Raw genomic sequence first — 22,236 nt, forward strand, 5'->3', positions numbered from 1 at the left:
GGAAATCCCCACTGTTAGCATCTCCACTGTATTTGGAAATTAATCTTGTTAAAGCCTATGATGTTGTGTTTCCTGTATGTCTAAATGTAAAAATGCAATCTGGCCCATTAGACCAGAATGTGGAGTTGAAAAAGAAAGAATGGCTGGGGTGAAGGGAATTTCTGCAAGTCTCTACTCTCTGCACCCAGGTAGGAAGCAACAGAACTGGAGGTGAGTGGAATGGGCATCATTTGAAAATCTGCTCTAGGGATCAGTGATAATGGCAATTGCTATTAGACACTGATAACACCACCACAAATGTACCCAAGCTGCACATTCAGACCTAAACAGTCCTGCCTATGTGGGGAAACTAAAAGAAAGAACACTTTTCATTCAAGTATTTCATTTTTGCACAACATTAAACACACTCTTGCTTTTCTCAAAGAGGAAGAATTTTAAAAGAGCTATTGAGCATTTGGATAAGCAGAGGACTTGATAGCTTAATGGTCAGAATGCAGCTCTCTGGAGACTGGCATGCTAGAATGAAGTCCTTTCTAGCTCAGCCTGAAGCTAGTGGACTGAAGGGAGAACTGCCATCAGTACTAAACATCCAAGAGGTGCCTCTCTGGCTCTGCTAAACATCTGGGATGCAGGGACGATGGAAGCACCTGTTGAAACAGCGAAGGAAACACGGGTCTAAGTGCATCCTGCTTTCCCATCCCCCTGCAATGCTCCTGAGGAATTTTATCTTATGCAGAGAGAACTCTTTACCCTGCTCCATCAGCTGTTTCCTCCTCCCCTGCCCCCAGGAGAGCTCCATCCACTCAAAGGCCAAGTTTAACCCTGAATGACTTACCCAATCCCACAGTGAGGCAGGGGCTGACGTGGAAATAAACCCACTAGACCTGAAGACTTCCAGTTAAATACTTTCTCTTGCTATAAGTATTAGATCACAAGTCCTAACTAAGGCAACATTCTTTCCAGAGCTGCTGATTCAGGGTTGCATAAGTGACAGAAATATAGGAGGTACCAAAAACATACTCTATAAGCTTTCCAATAAAAATAACCAGAAAAGCTATTTTACACAGCATACAATATCACAAGTACCAGAGAAGCTTTATGATTCATTGCCATCTTCCACTAAATTTAATTTGAGATATTGATGGCCATGGACAATTACTTCAAAGTCAATTCTCCAAACTATTCATCTTTTTCTCCAGTGCACTCACTGCTTGTCATTTTCTTTTGCCATTCTTATACCTCCAGCTTGCCTGATGGAAGCTGTCTGTGGTTTGTAATGCAAACCAAATGTTCCTTCTATGTTCCATTTTTTTTCCCCCAAGCTTTATTTTTCCAGCCTTAAATCTTAAAAGCCCAAACTCAGACTGTCTTCTGCAAACAAAATACATGATCTGAGCTGTAGCCATTTGGTTCAAATTTTTGGTTGGATATTAAACCAAGCATTTACAAGATACAAATAATTTGGTGTAGCTCCCAGATTGAATGCGAATGCTCTGCTGTTAACCAGACAGTAGGAAATACAGGACTTTACTAGCAAGAACAAGATGAGTTTTACATTACCAAGTGCTAGCAGCATCCTCTTTTAATCTAGATCTTTCTTCCTAATTTAATCTAGATCTTGTGATCTTACTCAGATTCATTGCTGCGCAGTACTATTAGCACTGAAGTATTGCAGATGTCTAGGGTTTCCCCACAGCAGGTAGAGCTAAAGATTTGGAAGTTTTCTAATGAAGAGTAAGAAACTCTCAGAGAGTAGAATTAAAAAATTATAATTAAAAAAACCCTGATGGTAAAATAAAAATTTAAAAGGAGGAACTTACAACAGCGAGGCAGACAAACCTGACTCCTGCAGAAGGCTGTTCCTCTTCATAGGCCTGGCAAAAAAAGACAGAGTGAATAATTGAAAACACACTCTCCTGGTGCCACGTGACTCAGTTTCAGTAATTGTGCTCAGTACATTGGAACGGAGCTATTGTTTCCTAATTGAGGAAAATGTCAGCAAGGCTAGATAAACAAAAGCAATGGGATGCAGTATTGGGGAAGCTGTTTCCAGCAGGCTCCCAGCTACCCAGACATGGCAGCATTTAAGGATTTTGTGCCATTTGTTTTCACCCATTGCTCTCTGGTCCAAGGTTTGATGGGTTCAGTCATGTTGAATCCACCTGAGGGGAGTTGGGGCAACAGCAGAGTATGTGCTAATCCAGTGAAGGTTTTCTGTTGGAGGCTGAGATGGCAAGAAAGTTTCTTGCATTTTTCAGCTGATATTTTAGCATTAAGCTAGTAAGAGTTCTGTAGACAAATTCTGCTCCAGGAGCAAAACATAAGAGGGGCAACTTTTGAATGCCAGACCCCTGTATTGTTCACCATGAACACAATCTCTTTGATTTCCCAGTTCTTAAATACTTTCCTCTTTATGGGCTAGACTGCAACTTTGTGATCCCACCAGATCAAGGACTCAGAAAATTGTTGTTTATCACACAGATCATGTCAGTCCCCACCTGTTGATCCTCAGTTGTGCTCAGACAGACAGGTAACAAAATTGCTGCAAAAACCTGCTTGCTCTCAATGAATTCATGTGATAACATGCATAGGGTGTTTGTTAGCTTGAAAAAAAATCCATAAAATAAAACATTATATCTGAAACAGTTAACGTTAGTTTATTGAAATAGTCAGGCCTCTTTAGAGTATTCTCACAAACCATCAATATCATGCTTTTCAGGAAAATGTAATCATAAACCTGGCCCTGTCTGGTCATAGAAATGGTCAATATGAAAGTGCTTAGGTACCTGCTGCCCTCTGTGTTCTGTGTCTTGAATGTTCGGGTTTTATTGCTCTGTCACTAACCTTGCAAAGGAGAGAGAGGAATTATAGAAGAGATTTAAAATGTTGCATGGAGAGGGGCTCATGTTTGGTCATCCTATGGCTTCTAGGTAAACATAGACTGTAAAGACAAACATCTCTCCCATGAGAATGATTCCATACTGGGAGAAAAAGGGAACATGAAATCTCTGCTCTGTACAGTGTCTACAAGAATCCTGGAATACTCTGTCCATACAATTTTGTTTTAAACATGTATCGAGAGAATTTGACATAATTTTCTTAACATCTATGTCATTGGGATATTTGTTCCTCAAAGAAATCTTCTCTAAAGGACAGAGGTTTTACCTGACTCACTGCTTAACAAATGACATGGAACATTACCCAACTCTTTCACAAGAGCAAAGCTTTGGCACTGAGTAGTGATCAACAATTAGGAAGTAGCTTTCCTGGAAAGGAGGAGAAATAGGGAACTGACTTTTTATTTTGGGGAAGAGTTTGTTACTGTATTTGAAGAGAGAGCACAGTGGCCTTGTACATAAAATGGGGTTTTATATGTAGTGCTAGTACTGTAAAAAAGAAATATCAACAAGGAAGTAAAGCCACAGACTGTTTACCACTTTACTGTCTTTCACTACAACACAGACATGTTTTTGTTTAGCAATAGAGAACTCATTCACACAAAATCTCAACAGTCTCTGAGTTCTGATCCAAGCTGATTGAGCTAGAAGCTCAATAGCATTGGAAAGCTTGCTTTATTTCTTCCCATTGTCACATGCTTTTGCATTTCCTGACTTTGGGCTGGATAATGTAGTCCCTAAGCCACTGGGAGTTTTGTTCATTCCAAGTCTGGGCTTCTGCCAGGGCCAGCAGCAGAAACATAAATATCACAAGGAGGGGCTGTTTTTTCATGTTACTTTACTCTAACCTTTTCAGTTTTTTCCATCTTCTCTGTACAGTAATTGTTCAGTGCCCAGTGGTGAACAGAAAAGCAGGTTTTTAGAAGCCATGAGGAAAAGGAGAGGGAGAAGCTCTACCGTGCCTGCCTCTTGCATTAATGGTATGCTTTGATATTGGATACTGTGGTCAATCTTCATTACTTAGCTCAAAGGTATTGTAGCAGGAAAAGGGCAATGAACACTGATCAGAGGCTGGAATTTTGTATTAAAAGATTGAAATTATGTGGACTTTCCTGTGTAGAAAGGAACTACATTGATAACAGTTTATGAGATAATAGGAAATATAAGGCAAATCAGTGTGGTTTCTTTATTTCCTTCTCATGTGAGGTACAGGAAAAGAATGTGGTAAAATAAAGAGTGTTCAAACAAATAAAAGGAAATACTTAAAATCTAAACCATAATGAATGTGTGGAACAAGAAGGCAGCAGAAATCATGAGCACTTTGAAGTTAGCTATTTTGTCTTTTATTTCAGTCAGACAGAGATTTTACCCCAAGACGTGAATCGATGAAAATATAGATCTGTGGTTAAAGGGAATAGCATAACGAAGGGGCAGCAACTCCTGCCTCAGAATGAAAGTCGAACAATGCAGTTTACAGGTAGAATGATACTCCTGCCATGGGATAGTTACCATAAAATGGAGTAACTCTTCTGATATCTGGAGTTAGGATCTACTGGCAGTGAGTAAAGGCAAGAGAAGAGCCACTGCACTCAATAGTTATGGCAATTCTTCTTTTTTGCATTACTAAAATCAGGATGTGTCTGGAACTATAGCAGATACAGGAACTGATCCCTCTTTTCTCCAAATTATTTTCCACACACACAGGTTTGGGTTCTAGAGGACAAATATGCAGACTATTCAATACTAAATATTTTGCCTGTTGCTACTGGTGATAACCTTTTCCAAAAAGGAATGTATAAATTTAAACAGGACATTAGTACTGGGCAAAGCAGATTTAAGTCATGATGGAACAGCCTCAGTCCTGATCTCCACCCAACCCCAAACACTGCTTGTGTTCATATGAAAGCAAGCCAATAGTTTGGAGTGTTCAAGTTTTTTCCTGTCCTTACATTGTTCAGCAAACTGATAATTTACTTTTGCCTTAAACACAGCCACAGTTTTCACATTTGCCATGTTCCAGACTACAAAGTTATGTTGCAAAGGACAGTCCATCCTCTCACTGCTGCTAAGCCAAGTTGGATTAGTCATCTCTGTCTTGGCTTTCATGACTTTCCCACTGCCCTTCCATCCATGAAAACATAGCTACATGGCAGATTGAGTCACCATATTAGCCCAGCTAGTCCAGCATCCTTCTCCAGCAATAACTGATAGCAATTGTTTTAAAGGTATTAACTTAAAAAAAACAAAATCAAGACAGAACTTGCTTTCAGGAGGAGTTTCTGAGTACCTTGGTAGAGTAGACTGGCACTATGCGGTTTTGTATATTTATTCCAAAATACTTGGATATATCATGATATGATATGATTGATATGATATATGATATATGATAGTCTTGTGTTAGCAGAAGTTACAGCTGCCCCATCTTGGATAAGTATTGCATAATGTCAAATTAGGTAAATCTCTTTTTAATTCCATTCATTACTTAGTACCTAACTTATACCAGGAAGCACAAAGATATTTTTTCCTTTCTACACATGAAATGAATCCTGTGTAATAGGACTGTAATTTATCCATTTCTGGTTCCCATTAAGCTTTTGATTTCAAGAGCATGCACAGGGAATGAGTTTCATGTGTTACATATAAATGTACTTCCTTGTAATTGTTTGAAATTTGTTGCCCCTAAGATTTGTTCAGTTCTTGTACTAGGAAAAATATTCTGATCTTCACATCTCCATGGAATACTTTTCTCATTGATCTCTGTACTGATGTCATCCTCTATCTTCTGCATACTTTTATCTTTTTGTCTTCTGCCCCTCCTTTCAGCTTCACACTGCTTTTATATGTTTGGAACTCTTCTTTTCGCTTCAGATCCTTTTTGAAAAAGCTCACTTCCTTTTGTGAATTTTATTACCTGACTATTTTATGATAGTATCCAGCTCTGCAATCTCCTAGACTATTTTCAAGTGAATTGCTTTCCTGTGAAAGTTCCTAGACCATGTCTTGCCAGAAACATTTGTGTTTCATGACTTGCATCCTCACTCTGTGATTACTGACCTCTCTTGCTGCAGTGCCCCAGAGATGAGCAGTAAAATAATGCTCATATAGTTCCATGGAAGAGGGTCTAATAGTAAGTGTACACCCATAAAAAGTATTTTTACCTCATCTTGAGAACATATCCTTGAACTCCATAAAGAATATGTTATTTTATGCATACAATGCTTTGTTTACAAAGTAGCCCATGTGATTTACATAAGTGATTGTGTTAAGAGTGTGTGATTGAAAAAGTCCAGCACTGTGAGTGTAAAATTTGTTGGCTGTAGCCATGGAGAGGTGAATGAGGCAAAAATTGTACCCTTTCAGCTAAGTGTTGTGTGCTGTATTTTTATTTTAATATTTTTATAGTGTGTATGTAGACTATGTGTAATATTATACTGGGCTTTGAGAACCACTAAATATTTATGTCAGCTATGAAGCTGCTAAAAACCTAGTACTGAAGGAAAGGTCCATCTCTTTTTTTTAAACCATTGACCAATACACAGTTTATAACTTAATGCAGCACCAGAGTAGTGAAAGCATTATGTGAGCTCTCCTGTATGGTGTCATTTAAATTTAAACAAATATTTTTAAAACTTATGACTTTACCTTCTTTCCCCATAATGCTCCTTTTTCATCTGGCTTAGTATTTCCTTTAATTTATAGTTCCCTAAACTGTAGGCATACATAAAGGCCCCTTTAGGCTGTATGAAAGGAGAATTATCAATAGCCAAACTATGATTTATAAGGAAAAAACCATAAACGGCAAAAAAAACCTGAATTGACTCTACCTAAAAAAATTATTTAATTAATTTCTCTTTATTTTTCATGATTTCAGTTAAAAGGTGTACTTAGACCTGCCCTTTTTTAACCTGCTATTGTGAATTCACATTGGATTTTGTCATATTTGTTGCTGCTGCCTTCTTTACTCCTTGAACAGATGTGAATGAATGGAAGTACTGAAAAGGTGAATATACTTAGTCCACCTGAGAACCAGTGGCAGAATTTGCTCCATATTTCACACTCTGGTCCAGGCACCAGTCGCTCCAGCAGTCTGATATCAGGCTCACCAGAGCCAGGGGCTTGTCATCTCTTAGCACTTCACAGGTAACAGGCATGGTCCTCTCTGGGTGGCTGGTTGGGTTGGGTTGGGCTGTCTGTGAGGGCTTTTTGAGGGGGGGAAGGTATTGCAGAATGTTTTGGGGCGCTGTTATGGTTTGGTTTGGGCTTGGGCTTTTTTGTTTGTTTGTTTGTTTTCAGTTAGCTTTGTCAGTGATTGGTGATGAATTACACAACCTCTTCTCTTGGATATTAGTGTAAGAAGAAAATGACTTTACCACGTTTGCAGAGTTGTCATTTTAAGCACAAGGCTTAAGCAGTAGCTATTTCTGAGTATTTGTCATCCCTGGAGCTTGGCAGAGGCAAAGCTACTTAACACAGGCTGCTTCTTAACTCTGCCTTAGAAAAGTCTTGAGGACCCTTCACATTTCTGCTGCTGTGCCTTATCTCTAAGGCTGTGACAATCAGAATGAAGCAGAGAAGACAGGTTTTGTTTGTGCTGTTGAAGATAACAGTATAAAGTTCCAATGGCAGCTCTCTCGTTTTTTGGCAATACTGTAACTTTTAACACTGACTTCAGTCACAGTGCACACCACATAGACCACTCACCAGCATTACAGAAAAATCAGGGTATTTTACAGGTTTCCCATGAGGATACCAGTGTAATATAATCTGGCACATAAATATGTCCCTGGTAAGGCACAAAACATAATGTTTTTGGTGCTTCATGAGATCTGATGATCATAGGTGTGATAAATGGTGCTGGGGTCAGCTGCAGCATCCCAATATAAGTCTGGGATTTAGTGTCTGTGGGACATTACTCTGCTTCCACATTTTGAAATCAGCCTACACCTCCAGAGCAGAGCTTATCTAATATTAAGCAGTTTAGAGCTAGTGGCTAAGAAATCTCAACTGAGGATTCCTGATACTGGGTTTTGATTTTTCTACAGAATCAGTTCTCAAGCCCAGCAGTTGTTGTTCTAATTAGCTAGCACGATTAACCTGTTAAAGATAAAATCTTAACCTGTAATTTGTACTGATGAAAATAATTCCTACTCTAGCTAAAACTTGTCTTTAAAAATAAGCACCAAATCTGAATGTAAAGACATTATTACACCAGTCCTGAAAACTTGCTATATACTCAGACAGATTGTTATGCTGCTTAGTTACCATTTCTTTTAAACATCACTGTGTCCTCATTTTCCTTTATTCTGTGTTGGCCCAAAAGAGCTTCACTATTGCTGTTATGGCACAGTAAATAGTTATGATCACTTCCTCAGAATTTTTTATGAACATGAGTAGGAGGACCATGGAGTGAAAGGAATCATGGAAGAGCAGCTATAAACTGGATTGTGGGACAGACTTTGGGCCTCCAGACCCAGGGCTGACTTGAGAACTGACTCTGTGGAAAGGCTGGAGACACTTAAAGAGCTGCTGTGAAACATGTGCTGAGGTTCTGCACAATCCATCCCCTAGAGCAGCCTCGGTGCACCTGGCCACTGAATGAACACGACCCTACAGCACAGATGTGCTCAGGGAAACAAATTTTTCAGGTGTCCTTTTCTTATGTGTGCTCATTTTTGATCCAGAGAATACCTGATAATGATTTCCACAAGAACTGATGCTATATTCTTTGTCTCAGTTGGATTTCCCAAAAGAAGCAGCCTCTTCTGGGATTTAACTCCCAAGAAATTGTCCAAAATCATGTTCCAATACAAAAATATGACCACCAATATTACCCAGGATTTTCTTTCTCTGGTTCTTTCTTTTTTATTTCAACATCTTTTAAACTGATTATAAATGTTGTCTTTTTATTCATTGACTGGATCTTTAAAGACTCAACTCAAAAAACACTCAAGAATACCCAGACCTTTGAGGGTTGCATAAGCTGAGGGTTTTTTTCTTATTTCTGTCTTAAGAAAAGGACCCTAAAGACATAAAATAGGTATCAGAAAAATGTTAAGACTTTGACAATATCAGTTTAGGCTCAGCATTAATTTTGGGCAGAGAAGTAAACTACCCATAACTGAATCTTACCAACCACATCTAATGCACTATAAAGCAGTAAAAATCTGCCCCAGCTCATTTTTGACTGAACATTCTAATTGAGTCTGGAGATCTCCTTCCAACTCTGATGGTGACTTGCTGGTTTGACTCAAGGTTTGCTTTCCTCACTTCTGAATCCTTGTCCTCATCAAAGAAAGAGGGTTATGGCTTTGTGGTCACCTTCTTTTCTGGATGTGTGGGGTGAGAATTTCTCTGATGAAAAGTACTGGAAGATAATTAAGTGTGTATTGTTTGTTTATTTAAAGGGACGATGAACAAAATAATAGCGAGAAACATTCTAATTATTAGAAAAAAACAAGAATTTGCTGTTGTCAAGTAATGATATCCTTTCAATCCACCTCCTATTAAGCAGAATCTATTGCATACAAAGCTTATTCCATATGATAAGGCATGCAAGCTCTCTCGCAGGGTGCAGTGTGTGCCACACTGTAATACAGAGAGCAGAAATATTATTAACAGCAGGAGGCAAATAAAGCAGCAGATCACAGCTCTGGTGCTCTCTGAGAGCCAGGAGATGTAAAAGCAAAGAGACCTTGACTGTCAGGTCTGTCCTTCAGCACAAATGGAGGCGATTTGACAGCCCCACAGCTTCACACCAGGCTGGTACTGTGGGGGAAGAGGGGAGGGTTTTGTCCCCACTCCACCCTGGCACCAATCCTGCTCCAAACCCTGCAGTGTCCCAAGGCTCTGCTGGCCAGGAGCTGGGTGCCAGATCTGGGCTCCCCAATCTGGGCTCCCAAATCCGAGCTCCCCAATCTGGGCTCCCAAATCCGAGCTCCCCAGTCTGGGCTCCCCAGCTGCACCAAGCAGGCTGCACTGGCGGCAGGGCCAGCACAGCACCTACACCCTGTGCTGCACCAGCCTGGCACCTCCTTCTGCGGGCTCACGCTGCCTCAATCAGTCACTAATGAGGCACAAAATCACGGATCCTATTAAGTGAACGCTGCATTAATAATGCTGGCAGGGTTTCAAGTCTACAGATGTTATTTATAATAGATGACTAAACAAATACGTATTCCCTGTGAGACTCAGACTCAGGAGCAATTTACTGATTTCCTGTATAGGCTAGTTCATACAGAGATTTGAGTAAATACTGCATTTAAATGTCTTGCTTGGATCTATGCTCTGGAACTGTAGTAGACAATCATATTAATGTTCAATTTTAAATTTATTAGAAGATTTATTTTCAGATTATTAGATACTGGCCCTATCTAGTTCTCATGGAGGAATATATTTTTCTGTATTGCTTCTTTAAAGAAAAAGAAAATATTTAAAGAATATAGCCTTCAGTTACACAGCACAGTGGAAATGAGTAGAAAGGTTAAAGAAAATTTTGGGAAAAAAGGGACTTAGAAGAAGCTTAAAAAATGAATTAAAACCCCATATCCTCTCCTTTGAGGAGTTTTGAAATTAATTAACCTTATTTATGAAATTTAATTGCCAATGAGATATTTTGTAGTTTTAAAAATGTTCCTGAGTAATGAATCATTTGATGATTATGTGATTTTGTTTCCTTTCTGGCTCTTATAATATTGCAGGTATACAGGGGCCTTCAAAACTGAAGAAAGCTGTGAACTCACAGAGGTCTCTGGTCCACTCTGCAGGCTTTTACATACATCAAGAGAAAGAGGAAAAATATTTTACAGCAAACCAAAAGTGTCCTAAATTAAGGTATTCCATGAAGAGGATCTTTGTTTAATTCATAATGCTGATCATTGAACAATAATAGTTTGTTTCAAATTTCTCAGACAATTTAAAGACAAAGCGGTGATAACAGTGAATAGGCAGACAAAAATGTAATTTGTGACATACCTCTTATCTGCTTATTCTTCTCTTTTAAATTCTGAAATTAAAAGCAGTTGAAAATACATACTGACATGTAAAAAGAGCTGACTGCATGATGACTAAATAATGTGCTATAAAAATATCACTTACCATTGACATTGCCAAGTATCTTCTTATTTAAATCTGCTATTATCATGTCTTCTTGGATATGAAATACGCAGCAGAGTCCATTCCCAGTCTGTTAAATACTTGAGAAAATAATAAATGCAGTGTAACTCCACAGTGTTTGGATATTTGACTGTAACTCCTAAGCATTCAAAGTGACTCCCCAATATAACAACTTTTCCTCTGCAGAAAATGCCTTGCTATTTGCCAGCAAATCTTTAATGCTTTAGATTGGGTATTTCCAACTACCGCCCTACTTGCTAGGCAGATGTGTATAAAAGAGATGTTATTTCACTGAATCAACCACTGAGATCGTAACCCTTTTCCTGTACCACAAACAGAAATATAAAACCTCAGACTTTCCTTTTGGACTTTTACTGACTTGTGTCTGTTGTAAGAAAGCAAAACACAACTAATCCGAGCGCCAGTGTATGGAAAATGTGTTAAAACGTTTTAGATCATCTCACTGCTTCTCATTCCTGCAATTCATTGGTTAACTGGCTCCTTCTGTGTTTATGTAGTTGCATGGTACAAATACAACACCTAAACTTCTCTCCCAAAGTTGAAATGATTCATTTATTACTTTTTACACCACCCCCAGGAAAAAAAAAAAAAAAGAAGGAAGAAAGAAAACACACAGTGCTCATTTAACCCAAGTGAGTGAAAACGTCTTTCATAAGGTCTGTAAGGGCTTTGGGAGGTTTTTCTTTGATGAATAAAGTCTGTGTAGTGGAGGGAAGAATTTTGTCTGAGGATGGTAGAATTTAGGCTACAGCAAACAGACAAACTAGGATCCTCTTGCTGTGAGAAAATAAGATAACAGTAAAGGAGGTGCAAATGTTATTTATTCATATGAGATCAATTGGGATGGACTCATTGTTTTGAGTGAAGGCAGGATCAAGAGAGGAGGCATTTTTGTGAGTGTAGTGAGTACCTTGCTCTCTGAAATTGTATCAATATTTATTTAGGTCCTTTGGTGACGTAATTACCCTAAATACATAATACATAGGCTTTCCCTCTTTTGGGTGCCTATAAATATTAGTTAACCACATTAATTACAACCACAATGGGAAAAGCACAAGCAGAACAATGTGAGGGCCATACTAAGAAGTGGAAAAAAGGATTAAATGAAGACATTTCCTCTGCTTCTTTTTCTATAATGAGGAGAATGGGGCTATGTGATAAGGCACTCTTCCATAGGATGTACCATCCTGACTTCTGATACTGCCTGTGGATGCAGCCCCTGTTAGACAGAAGGGATTACAGTGGGTAACCCTTGTTTTCCCAACAGCTCTGATGGGACAGCTACTCTGCCTTCATTCATCATCCTCTCCAGATGGACATTAGAACTAATCAGGTTCTAGCCCTAACAGCTTGTTTCAGGACCACAGCTGGAATCAGCATGTCTAGACTGATTTATTCCTGGCTTTCAGACCTCTGTGCATGCTACTATTCCATATGCTTCCTGTTAAAGAGGTAATAGTGCCATTTCACAGCATAACTTTTTTCCTTTCTTCCTCCTCTTTTTATTGTAATTAGATATTATTTTGCTTATGTAGGAAAATGTCCTGCCCCTGCTCTGAAGCAGGTCAAACTTCCAGACAAACAAAATAAAGTTCACAAAGGAAACAGTTAAATTTTCTGACTGCCTTCGCTGTCACAGAAAATGCTAAACACATTTGTAAGTTATATAAAACTGTGTAAGTTCATATTTTCCTCTCCTGGTTTCACAGCCCAGAACAGCAAAAGGACCTTGTGACATCTCTAGGCTCTCAAGAGTTTAGTAATAAAAATAAAAATAATCCTGGGCAGAAAACAACACTCCACACCCTGCTGCTGCTGAGCAAATGAGTTTCCCATTTTCCTCACTTGTCCTCAGACTAAACAATGTTAAATTTACAATTCTAACATCTATTTATAGCAGGCACTCTACCCTAAGAACCACAGAGGTTGGTGTATATCATTGTCCTTAGTCCACAGGCCAGCTTTCAACTTGGCTCATCACGTAATTAGGAGAGAAATCTCCTGCCTTAATTAATATCTAAGCAATTTATGCACTGATGCATAGATAAAGCCCCAAGCTGGGCGGTGTGTGTAGGGGTGGAAGGGGGTCTTCATCTGCTGTCAATTAACCTCTGATTGAAGTTATTAATGTTTACTGTGAGTGGTAACTGATAACATCAACAGCACCATGGGCTTCTGCTGGGGGTCTGCAGAGCCTGGGAAGTTCCAGTGGGTGCTGCAGGGAGGGAATTCCTGGGGTCTGACTGTCAGGATTACCAGAGCTGTGGAAGCAGCAGAGGGTAATTTGGGGATGTAAGTGCAGGGGCTGAGGGGAAGAAAGGGATTAAAGGAGGAAAGAATTCAGTTACAGTGCTAGGCTGGATTTGAGCAAGTGGGTAAAAACTGAACACAAGGTGCTGGGTATAGGCATCATCAGCTGAGCCAAAGCTGGGTAAGACCCAGCACTGGATTGGGCTCTGCAGACTGGGCTTAGCAGAGCAGGGAGACTCTGACCCTTTGCAGTTTTCTCTAGAGCAGCACAGAAATTACATTCAGGCCTCGTGCTCAAAAGAAGCTGATCCACAGTCTGTATGTCACTTATCTCCGTAGGTAGGACAAAGGGACAGATATGCACCTGCTAACATTTTTTGCAAACTCAAGGACTGAGAAATAGAGAAGTTGTTTAGAAAAATAAAACCTTAATTTGAAGGATGTCATAATTTTGATACCCTTTAAATATCTTTCACTTTGTACTTTATCAATGCCCCTAAATCTCATTTAATTTCTTTTTCTAGGTGAGTCCCATTTCTTTTCATATAACGAAAGCAAAATAACCTAATCTTAAAATGAAGAATACTTTGTTGATGTATTTGGTGGCATTGTTGTTCTTTCCAGTACTATTCTTCAATCCATCTTTAATATAGCTTGACATTTTGTTTGCTTTTTTTGACCACTAGTGTGCCCTGAGTAGAAGTTTCCATTAAACTGTCTGCAGTAACGCCTAGATCTTTTTCTTGAGTGATTTTGCAAACCATCAAGTGTATATGAGTAGTTCAAGTTGTTCCTTTTAGTACATATTACCTCATGCTTGCCTACACTGAATTTCAGCTACCATCTTTTTTGGTCACTTCTTTTAAGCTTTGTTTTGTTTTGTTTGCTCTTGGGGCTTTTTTTAAGTCATGGCTTTTTTAAATGATCACATAATTCCCATTTATGCTGTCTCTGCTACTGAATGCTTCCTTTCGAGATGAGTAGCAAATAGATTAAATTAACCCCATTTTTGGTGTAGGTCTTAGGATCTCTACTTGTTAATATACTTCCCAGTTCAAAATAATCATTGACTTGTATTTTTTTATTTAGTCTTCATAACTTTCTGAGTCATAATATATTTCTTAGTCCTCTGCTACCCTTAGACATTTTATGACATTTAAAATAAACAACTAGGCTATACCCCTAAGATTATACTTTTATCCATTATTCTAATGTCTTTTTAAAAGAATTTAATCGCAATTGGCTGTTAAAACTCTACAGGGACAAGTACAGCCAGAGTAGCAAAAGTCAAAGCTAGTTTACCTAGAAGAGCAGAATGGCAGGACAGAGGAAGTCAAAAACTCATTTTGCAAGAAGAGTCTCTTTCAGCCTCTCCAGAGCAGTGTGGAATAATCCTCTCACAGCTGAATTCAGAAAAGCAGCTCCCAGGTGCTCCTAGTCTAACTACTGAGCTCAAGCCTGCTCTTCTGTGCACCAAAAGTCCCCTCTCCATCTTCCCCTCCCTGCCTCCTTGGCAGCAGTGGAACAGCTTGTTCTGCTCTCAAACTGCCCAAGAAAAGAGAAATGGGAGCTGGAGTGGGGTGTGAGGATGTAATTCTTTTCTCCAGCTATCTCCAGGCCACCCACCCTCACTGAGGTCTTGGATGCAGCCTTGAAAATGGATGCACGTGCCAAAAAGCATCAAGGAAGAACAGGATCCTTACTGCTGAATAAAGCATTAAATGAGCACTCCATGTCCAATTCTGGCATCCACTCATTTTAGCACAGATGGCAACAAGGTGGGAAGAGTTCAGAAAACCATTATAAGAAGTCAGAGGACTGTGTTCTGCAGTAAGAGACTAAAGAATTTGTTTTATTTTCTTCCAGCAGATTGTTGCAATGTGATGTCTTTGCAGTCTGTGTACATACCAGCATGAGGCAGAATTGAGAGCACAGGAACATGAAGGCAGATGCACTTGAATCACAAATATGGTTACACAGAAGTTCATCATTAAGGTAATTAGAACTTCCTGGAATGTTTATTCTGCTCTATGCAGTTTATCACAGCAGTGATATACTGGTTTTGGAAAAGTGGCTCATCTCACCTCAACATTTAATACCCTCCTAATCAATTATGGGAGCTAACTTTCTGTTCAGCTCTTTTTTCGAAAGCCTGCTCAATTCATTCATATTTTGCATTAATGACTGGAAGAATGCAATGTACTAATTGGCAGGATCAGGTGAAATGAATTTACCTCACTAATGGTTTGTTTTCTTTACCTAAGGGAAGTTATTAATTATGACTTACTATGTATTGTCCTGATTGTACTCAACATACAAATGTTACGTAGCGTAATGAAATGTGAGACTTAAACCCAATACTCTTTTATTCCATAATCAGTGCATTTATCATACCAGTACATTTTTTACAGTAACAGGAACTGTATGAGACAAACTGTTTTTAACTGTGCAAAGATGAATCCTCTTTGATCTCTAAAATGCTCTTTCAAGCAAACTTTTTAGCTTCAATGCACAAGGGAGAAACATATTAATACAAAACTTTGTGGACTTTTTTTGAAGAATGTAACTGTGGCTATATTTGTCTACTAAATTGTAATGATCTTTTTTTATTTCTGTGGGGAAAATAACCTAGGTTCACCTGTAGAAGCTTAATATCATATTGGATTCTCCACAGGGAGAGGTAGTTTTGCAAGTTTAAATATATTTTGAAGAGCTTTAGTTTGTGTTCTTCTCTTTCTCTGTAAATTTGGTTTCATGGATGGTTTCTGAACTCTTTAAGAACTCCTTTATTGCTTATCATTTCAATTTCAACTTCATTGTTCCACCCTCAGGAAACTTACCAAACCTGCTGTTATGTTGAAGCACATAGAATTCCAGGTGATGAATACTCTCTTCATGACAGTTACACAGGAGGACTGTTCTCACTTAATTACACTGCTCATTTGCAAAAATTGCTGACCTACCCTGGCATGATAAAAAGTTCTCTTTGGTAGGATACCTTCAAATATATCTGAAAAATTATTACAGAGAATTTATACCAATTCTGACATATTTTGTTATAATGATAACATGATATTATTGCAAAAAACGTAAGATTATAATAGGTTACATAGGCTGACCAAAAAAACTTCACCACTTGTTGGATTTTATGTAATGCTTAACTTCTAAAACCAAACAGCAAATGGTTGTGTCGTGTAAGAGGCCAAATGTGTGGTAGAAATTGACTTTGCCTCAATTCTTTCCATGATGAATGAACATTCTGTTCTCAGAAATAATTGCTTGGATGAAAAGGTCGCACACATCAACCGTGGAGTGCAAATGGTTACTCCCCAAATCCTTGTTAAGCTAATTTCATAGGAAGCAGGAATTTGTGTTGGTGTTTCTGAATGCTGTATAAAGCCCAGTGTTCAGAAGAAACCATTCAGTAGTCCCAAAGTGTGGCACTATTTAAAATCAGTTAACACTTGCAGACAAAATTCCATAACCGCCCAACACGGCACAATCAGTTGATATATGGTTAGATATTAGTTAGCAAGAGGCAGCTAAAAATGCTGAATTTCAAGTACTTCTGGAAGCACCAAAATTTTCAACAAGCAATGAGAACAATAAGCTATGCTGTATCAAAGGTCATGCATGTGATGCCATACAAGGGTCATGTAACTATTGAGATAGCTACATGGATTCCTTTTAAACAGATTGTAATTTGTTTCTGAAAAACAGATGTGGAGAAAAAATACAGGATCCAGGGAACTTGTGTATGGATAAATTGATAACTTAATTAAAATTATTAATTTGATTAATTCAACCTGTGGAACTTGGTGCCATTTGAGAGCAAGTATAGGCAGACATATTTTATGGAAAACTTTGGAATGCCAACATACTTAAGAACAATGAAAATTTTTTCTTTGTAATATTTCTTTGTTTTTTCTTATTAGCCCCTGATAAACATCCACAATCTACTTCTTACTACCTTTATGAAACGCCTATGCTCAGTAGGGGTAGTGATGCACAGATATAGTAAATGAAGGGAGGGCACATGATAGACACATGAGGAAATGCAGAGCAGAACACCATTACCTGTGATAGAAAGGGAAATGGAAAGAGGTTTGTCTTCCTTTGAAACAGTGACTGGAGATACAAAGCTCAAGCAGAGGGGATTTTTGGTTTTGCTCTCTTTTTACCTCTACTATGATCGCTGAGTTCCAGTGTTGCCATAAAAATAAAAGACAAAGTTAACTACTGCTCCTTACCTGAGCTACAGCAATTTACCATCTATGTAAGAAATGAGCCCAGCCCCATATTTATGATTATTATCTATTAGACATCCTATTTCACAGCAGGGATAAACATGAATTTGCAATGCCATGCAGCTGTGGGTGGCTGTCTAGGTGATTACCATGGCTGACTGCTTTCTTCAAGGGCTTGCCAGGCCAGAGCTAGCTGCATTAAGACTCTAAGATTTGCAGTTTCATACTCAGTCCTTCCCTTTTATCCTGATTGGCTTCCCCTTCCAAAGCAACAAAACAGGAGGCATTCTTTAGCTGTCTTTCAAGCTGCCATTCTGTCCAAGAATTTGAATGCTGATGGTTTCAACTGGGCCTGCTTGAGACACCTGAAATGTAGTCAACTAATACCACAGCAACCTGACTAAATTATTAATGTAAGTTACTTTGATTCAAGAACTAAAAATGTTTTATTGGTCATAAACATTTCTTACAATATGGTGACTTTTGGCAGAATTCCTGATTTGATCCAAAGTTTACAAAACACAGTAAAATAAATTGGGAGCTTATCGTAGAAATTACGCCAACAAGATTAAGAGTTGCTTTTGTTTTAATTATGAATAATTGACCACAAAGTGATCTAGGTCCTCTGCTCAATATACTCTGGAGAGAATTATCACCCTGACTGGCTTGGGATGAACAAAGAGTGCAGCTCAATATGCTGGGCCATCTTTAGGCAAATTTTTAGTTTCTCTGTAAGACTGTGAATAGAACTTGAGAAAGCAGAAAGGGGCATGAAAACAGAAAGGAAAAAGGGTGCATGGTGAAACAACAGCTAGAGTGTTATTCTGAATAACAGAATATCAGAATAACACTCTAGCTATTTTTTCATCTCCCTGTGATGCCATGGAGCCATTCATAATCAGACCTGAATATGTCCCTGACCACCATAGATTACACTGAAAGAACTAAATACTTCAGGTAGCTTCAAAAGAAACCAGTTAATTCTCTTACATAAGGAAAATTTTTTCTCCTGCATAATCTGTACTCGATGTGATTTCCATGTTAGCAAAAAAGTTCCCAGAGTGTGTATGTGTATATAGCAGAAATTCATTTATATTTCTCTATAAGTGTTTATTTTCATGGCACAGTTACATTCACTGGTTATTTTTCAGACTATAATGCATCTTGGGTGTTCTGGCTAAACTGATGCTGCCAAAATTGTCAGCAAAAAGACCGGAAAAGCTGATGAACCTTAAACTTTTACCCAAACAACTGCTCAGTTGTTTCTTCGGGATATGGAAGAGGCAGAAAGTCCAAGCAAGAGGAGCAGTAGGAAAGCAGGGAGGAAGGATAGAGATTTCTGTCTAACATGGTTTTCAAAAACCTCTGTGTTTGATCTTTTAGACACCCTAAAACCGAGTTATTAGCATTTCAGGAGTTATGAGAGATTTGAATATAAAGGAAAGGTAATTCAAACTTCAGTTCAGTGCTCTGCTTATTCACTAGTTTCTTGCTTTCATTTTGCTTAGGAATTTAATGTCTTTATAAATTGTACCAGTAATGTTTACAGGAACATCTAAATACAATTTTTGAAAATTATCTTAGACCAAGATCTCTAAGGATATGTGCAACATAATTCCTGGCAATTTTAACATTAAAAAACTGAAGGAACAGTTCTTCAGTCTCTCAGGACTGGTGTCTCTGTTGCAAATGAGACTTGTGCTAAGAGCTGGTTAGGTATTTTTAACTTGTATGCCATATAATTAAAAAACCTAAATATATGCGTAAAAAATAAATACTACCATGGATAATTCTTATTCCCCTGTGTGGGTTTGTCAGACCTACAGGGACAGCACTGTGGTTTGTGGGATGTTCTCCTAGCAACTCCTACTAACATCAGAATTACTTGGGCAGCTGAATCTTCATACCCCACACTAAGAGTTTGCTACTTGGCACTACTTTATGTCCAGATTTCATTTGCCCATATCTCTGGTTATTTGCACCAGGGTTACTTCAGTTCCTTGTCATCTTACAAATGCTTTTAATAACAGCTTTATGCTATTACTTACTGAGCTTCTCTGCTGTAGTTCTTTGTATTTGGAAAAAAATTATGAAGATGAAGATATGGTCCCTGCCTCAAGGAGGCTATAATTAAAACAAGACCAGCATTATAGAAACATATATTCTAGCTGGCCTCTAGCTGGATGGTCTGTTTAGTTTTGTTTTGACGTATTGTATGAAGCAGCATTTAACAGATGTTGGGAAATTAGCTCTCTGAGTTTCTTGTATAAACTTAGAGCAGAGATTCATGTGTATGAATTAATTTCATCACTGAATGTGGGCATTAATGTCATCAGGCATTTTTAAATGTTTGGGCCTATTCTGCTGTACTTTGCATCCTCCTTGCCAGAAAATATAGAAATTTCTCAAGAGAAGGTGGCTTAGTTGTAGCAATACTTTCTAGCACCATACAGTTTTTCGTACTGACAATTTCCTTCTGTTGAGTGAATGTTGCCTTGTACAAGCCCAGCAGTGGAAAAAAAAGGGAAGAAAAGTGTCAATTGTTTCATTGCATACCCTCTGCACACAGTGTTGACCAAAAAAATCCCCAAAAACCCCAAACTGGAAGGGTCTCCCTGTGTCTTGATGCCAAGTTATCCTTCTTCTTGTCAGTAATGCTAATTTATCATGCAAATCCTGCAGTTTATATCCTTATGGCTGCTCATATCCTGCTGTCACAGCAAGGTGACAGATTTTCCCACTCCTCCTCTTTGCCAGGAGAATGGAGCATTGAGGATTAGATTCCCTTTTACAGCTTCCAGGGCAAAGTCAAACCTACTTGAAGGGGGGAGCTGACAGAGCAAGGCTTGCCCCTCTGTGCTGTGTTCAGGCAAGGAAACAAGGCAGGTCAGGCAGAGAGTAGATAGATCTGGGACAAAGCCTAAAACAGAATATAATTAGAAGAGAAGTGTAGCTGACACAGAGATTTCGTAGTTTTCTGACACAGAGATTTCATAATTTTCACCTGTATTTAATGTATTTTGCATATCACATCTGTATTTTCTTTTAAATTTTGTTGCCTCCTTAGTTTAATTTTCATACTTTGAAGTCTTAAGTGCTTCTAAAACAACAGCTATGGTTTAAAAACATAATTTCACACCCACCCCACTCAAATTACAACCAACATGCAATATTAATTTAGGGTGAGTGGGCACAGATGCTATCAAAATCACCCTCTTACCTGCCAACTCCACCAAATTTTCCAGTGCTTGGATATTTTCTTCCACTGATTTGTAGAATCTTATGGTAATGTTCTCTGTGCCTTTTTCCCCCTTAGATGTTTTAGTCAGTTGCTAAACCTGCATATGGCTTCCTCCTCTATCAGCTGTCTGAGCTAAAACCATACTTTGTGACAATCACTGAACAGAAAAGCAGCTCTGAAGACACTGATGTGATTAGGTGTGAGGCCAAGGAGTTGTGCAGAGTGCTGAAGAGCACTTTATAACCACAGTAAATCAGTACATTTGGGCTAGACAACATGGCAGAGAAGTGATGTGATGTGAAATATGAGCTGGGGAGGAATGTGAAAGAGAGGGAAGTGAAAAGGCATATTTGAACTGGATTTTCATTTTCCATCGTTAAGTGTGAGTTAACCAGTCAGCTTTTCTTTGCTGACTCTGAGTTCTCCTCTTTACTTCAATATTGTGTTGCTAACACCCAACAGCAGAGCAAAACGTGCAGATATGAGCAGTCTCTGTGCCTCAGGCCTGTGAAAAGCTATTGTAACACAGCACTAAATTTGGACTAATGCACCCTGGCCCTCAGCAAGGACTAATAGCTCAGGATCAGCTTCATCCTAACAGCTTTTGAGCTGTCTGGGATGGAGGCAAAGTGAGTTTCATCTTCCCACAATGTACTTTGTGGAGCTATCCATATTGGGTGGAATCTGGAAGAAGCATTGAAAGCTTTTTAAATATATACACCTACAAAAAAACAAAGCATTGCAAAGGAGGGAAACATCACTGCCCTTATTTCATGATACACACTATTAGGACAAGAAAAAGCAACATAGTGGTCAGGTCTGGGGTGAGGTTCAGGTCTCCATTGCCTCATCCACCAGAAATATTGTTACTCTAACTGGCAATAGCAGGATTGTTCATACTCTCCACTAATATTCAATTCCATAATTCTTGAAAATAAATCCTGTGTTCATCAGCAAATGGATCAATTACAAACCCTACAGTGCACTCTACACAGCCTGATTTTTTCCTAGTTTAATACCTACAGAATCAAAGCAGAATTATGTCAATAATTCTGTTGTGAAAATGGGAACAATTCTAATTTCTGTAAATTGGCAAAAGCAATAACAGTAGCCCTATAAAAATATGCATTGCTCGTCACACATCAAGTTTAATATCTTTACAGAGAAAGTGAAAGAAAAAGCTCCTAAGTTCCTCTAATTATGCTTTTGTTACAAATTACTTAATGTTCTAATTAATATAAAGTTGATTGAATGCAATACACAACGTCCTGTGTTGCTCTGTCTACCTTTGTGCTTAACTTTATTTTCCAAAAAGATGATACAACATTAATGACATATCCCAGCCTAGAATTCAAGTCTGTTTTAACTCGGTTTCCTTCTGTGGCATTGTTTCAGGGACTCATTTGGATTTTAACATCTCAGGCTGTTTTACAGACACGGCAGGAATTGTGCTGTTTATAAGTTGTGC

The 22,236-nt window shown here is 38.5% G+C and overlaps 1 protein-coding gene across 1 annotated transcript in view; it reads right to left on the bottom strand.

Annotated features, from left to right (window-relative positions):
* The window catches only part of IL16 (interleukin 16), a 39,690-nt gene extending 28,425 nt beyond the window's left edge, over positions 1 to 11,265 (bottom strand). The window contains exons 1-2 of the mRNA XM_063169818.1: positions 10,992 to 11,265; positions 1,821 to 1,874 (exon numbers count right to left, since the gene is read on the bottom strand). Coding sequence (XP_063025888.1) covers positions 1,821 to 1,870 — 50 coding nt within the window. The 5' untranslated portion in view covers positions 1,871 to 1,874; positions 10,992 to 11,265. The remainder of the gene's footprint in view (positions 1 to 1,820; positions 1,875 to 10,991) is intronic.
* Positions 11,266 to 22,236: the final 10,971 nt, after the last annotated feature.

This window comes from Melospiza melodia, chromosome 15 (genome assembly GCF_035770615.1).
Source record: "Melospiza melodia melodia isolate bMelMel2 chromosome 15, bMelMel2.pri, whole genome shotgun sequence".
NCBI classification, from domain to species: domain Eukaryota; kingdom Metazoa; phylum Chordata; class Aves; order Passeriformes; family Passerellidae; genus Melospiza; species Melospiza melodia.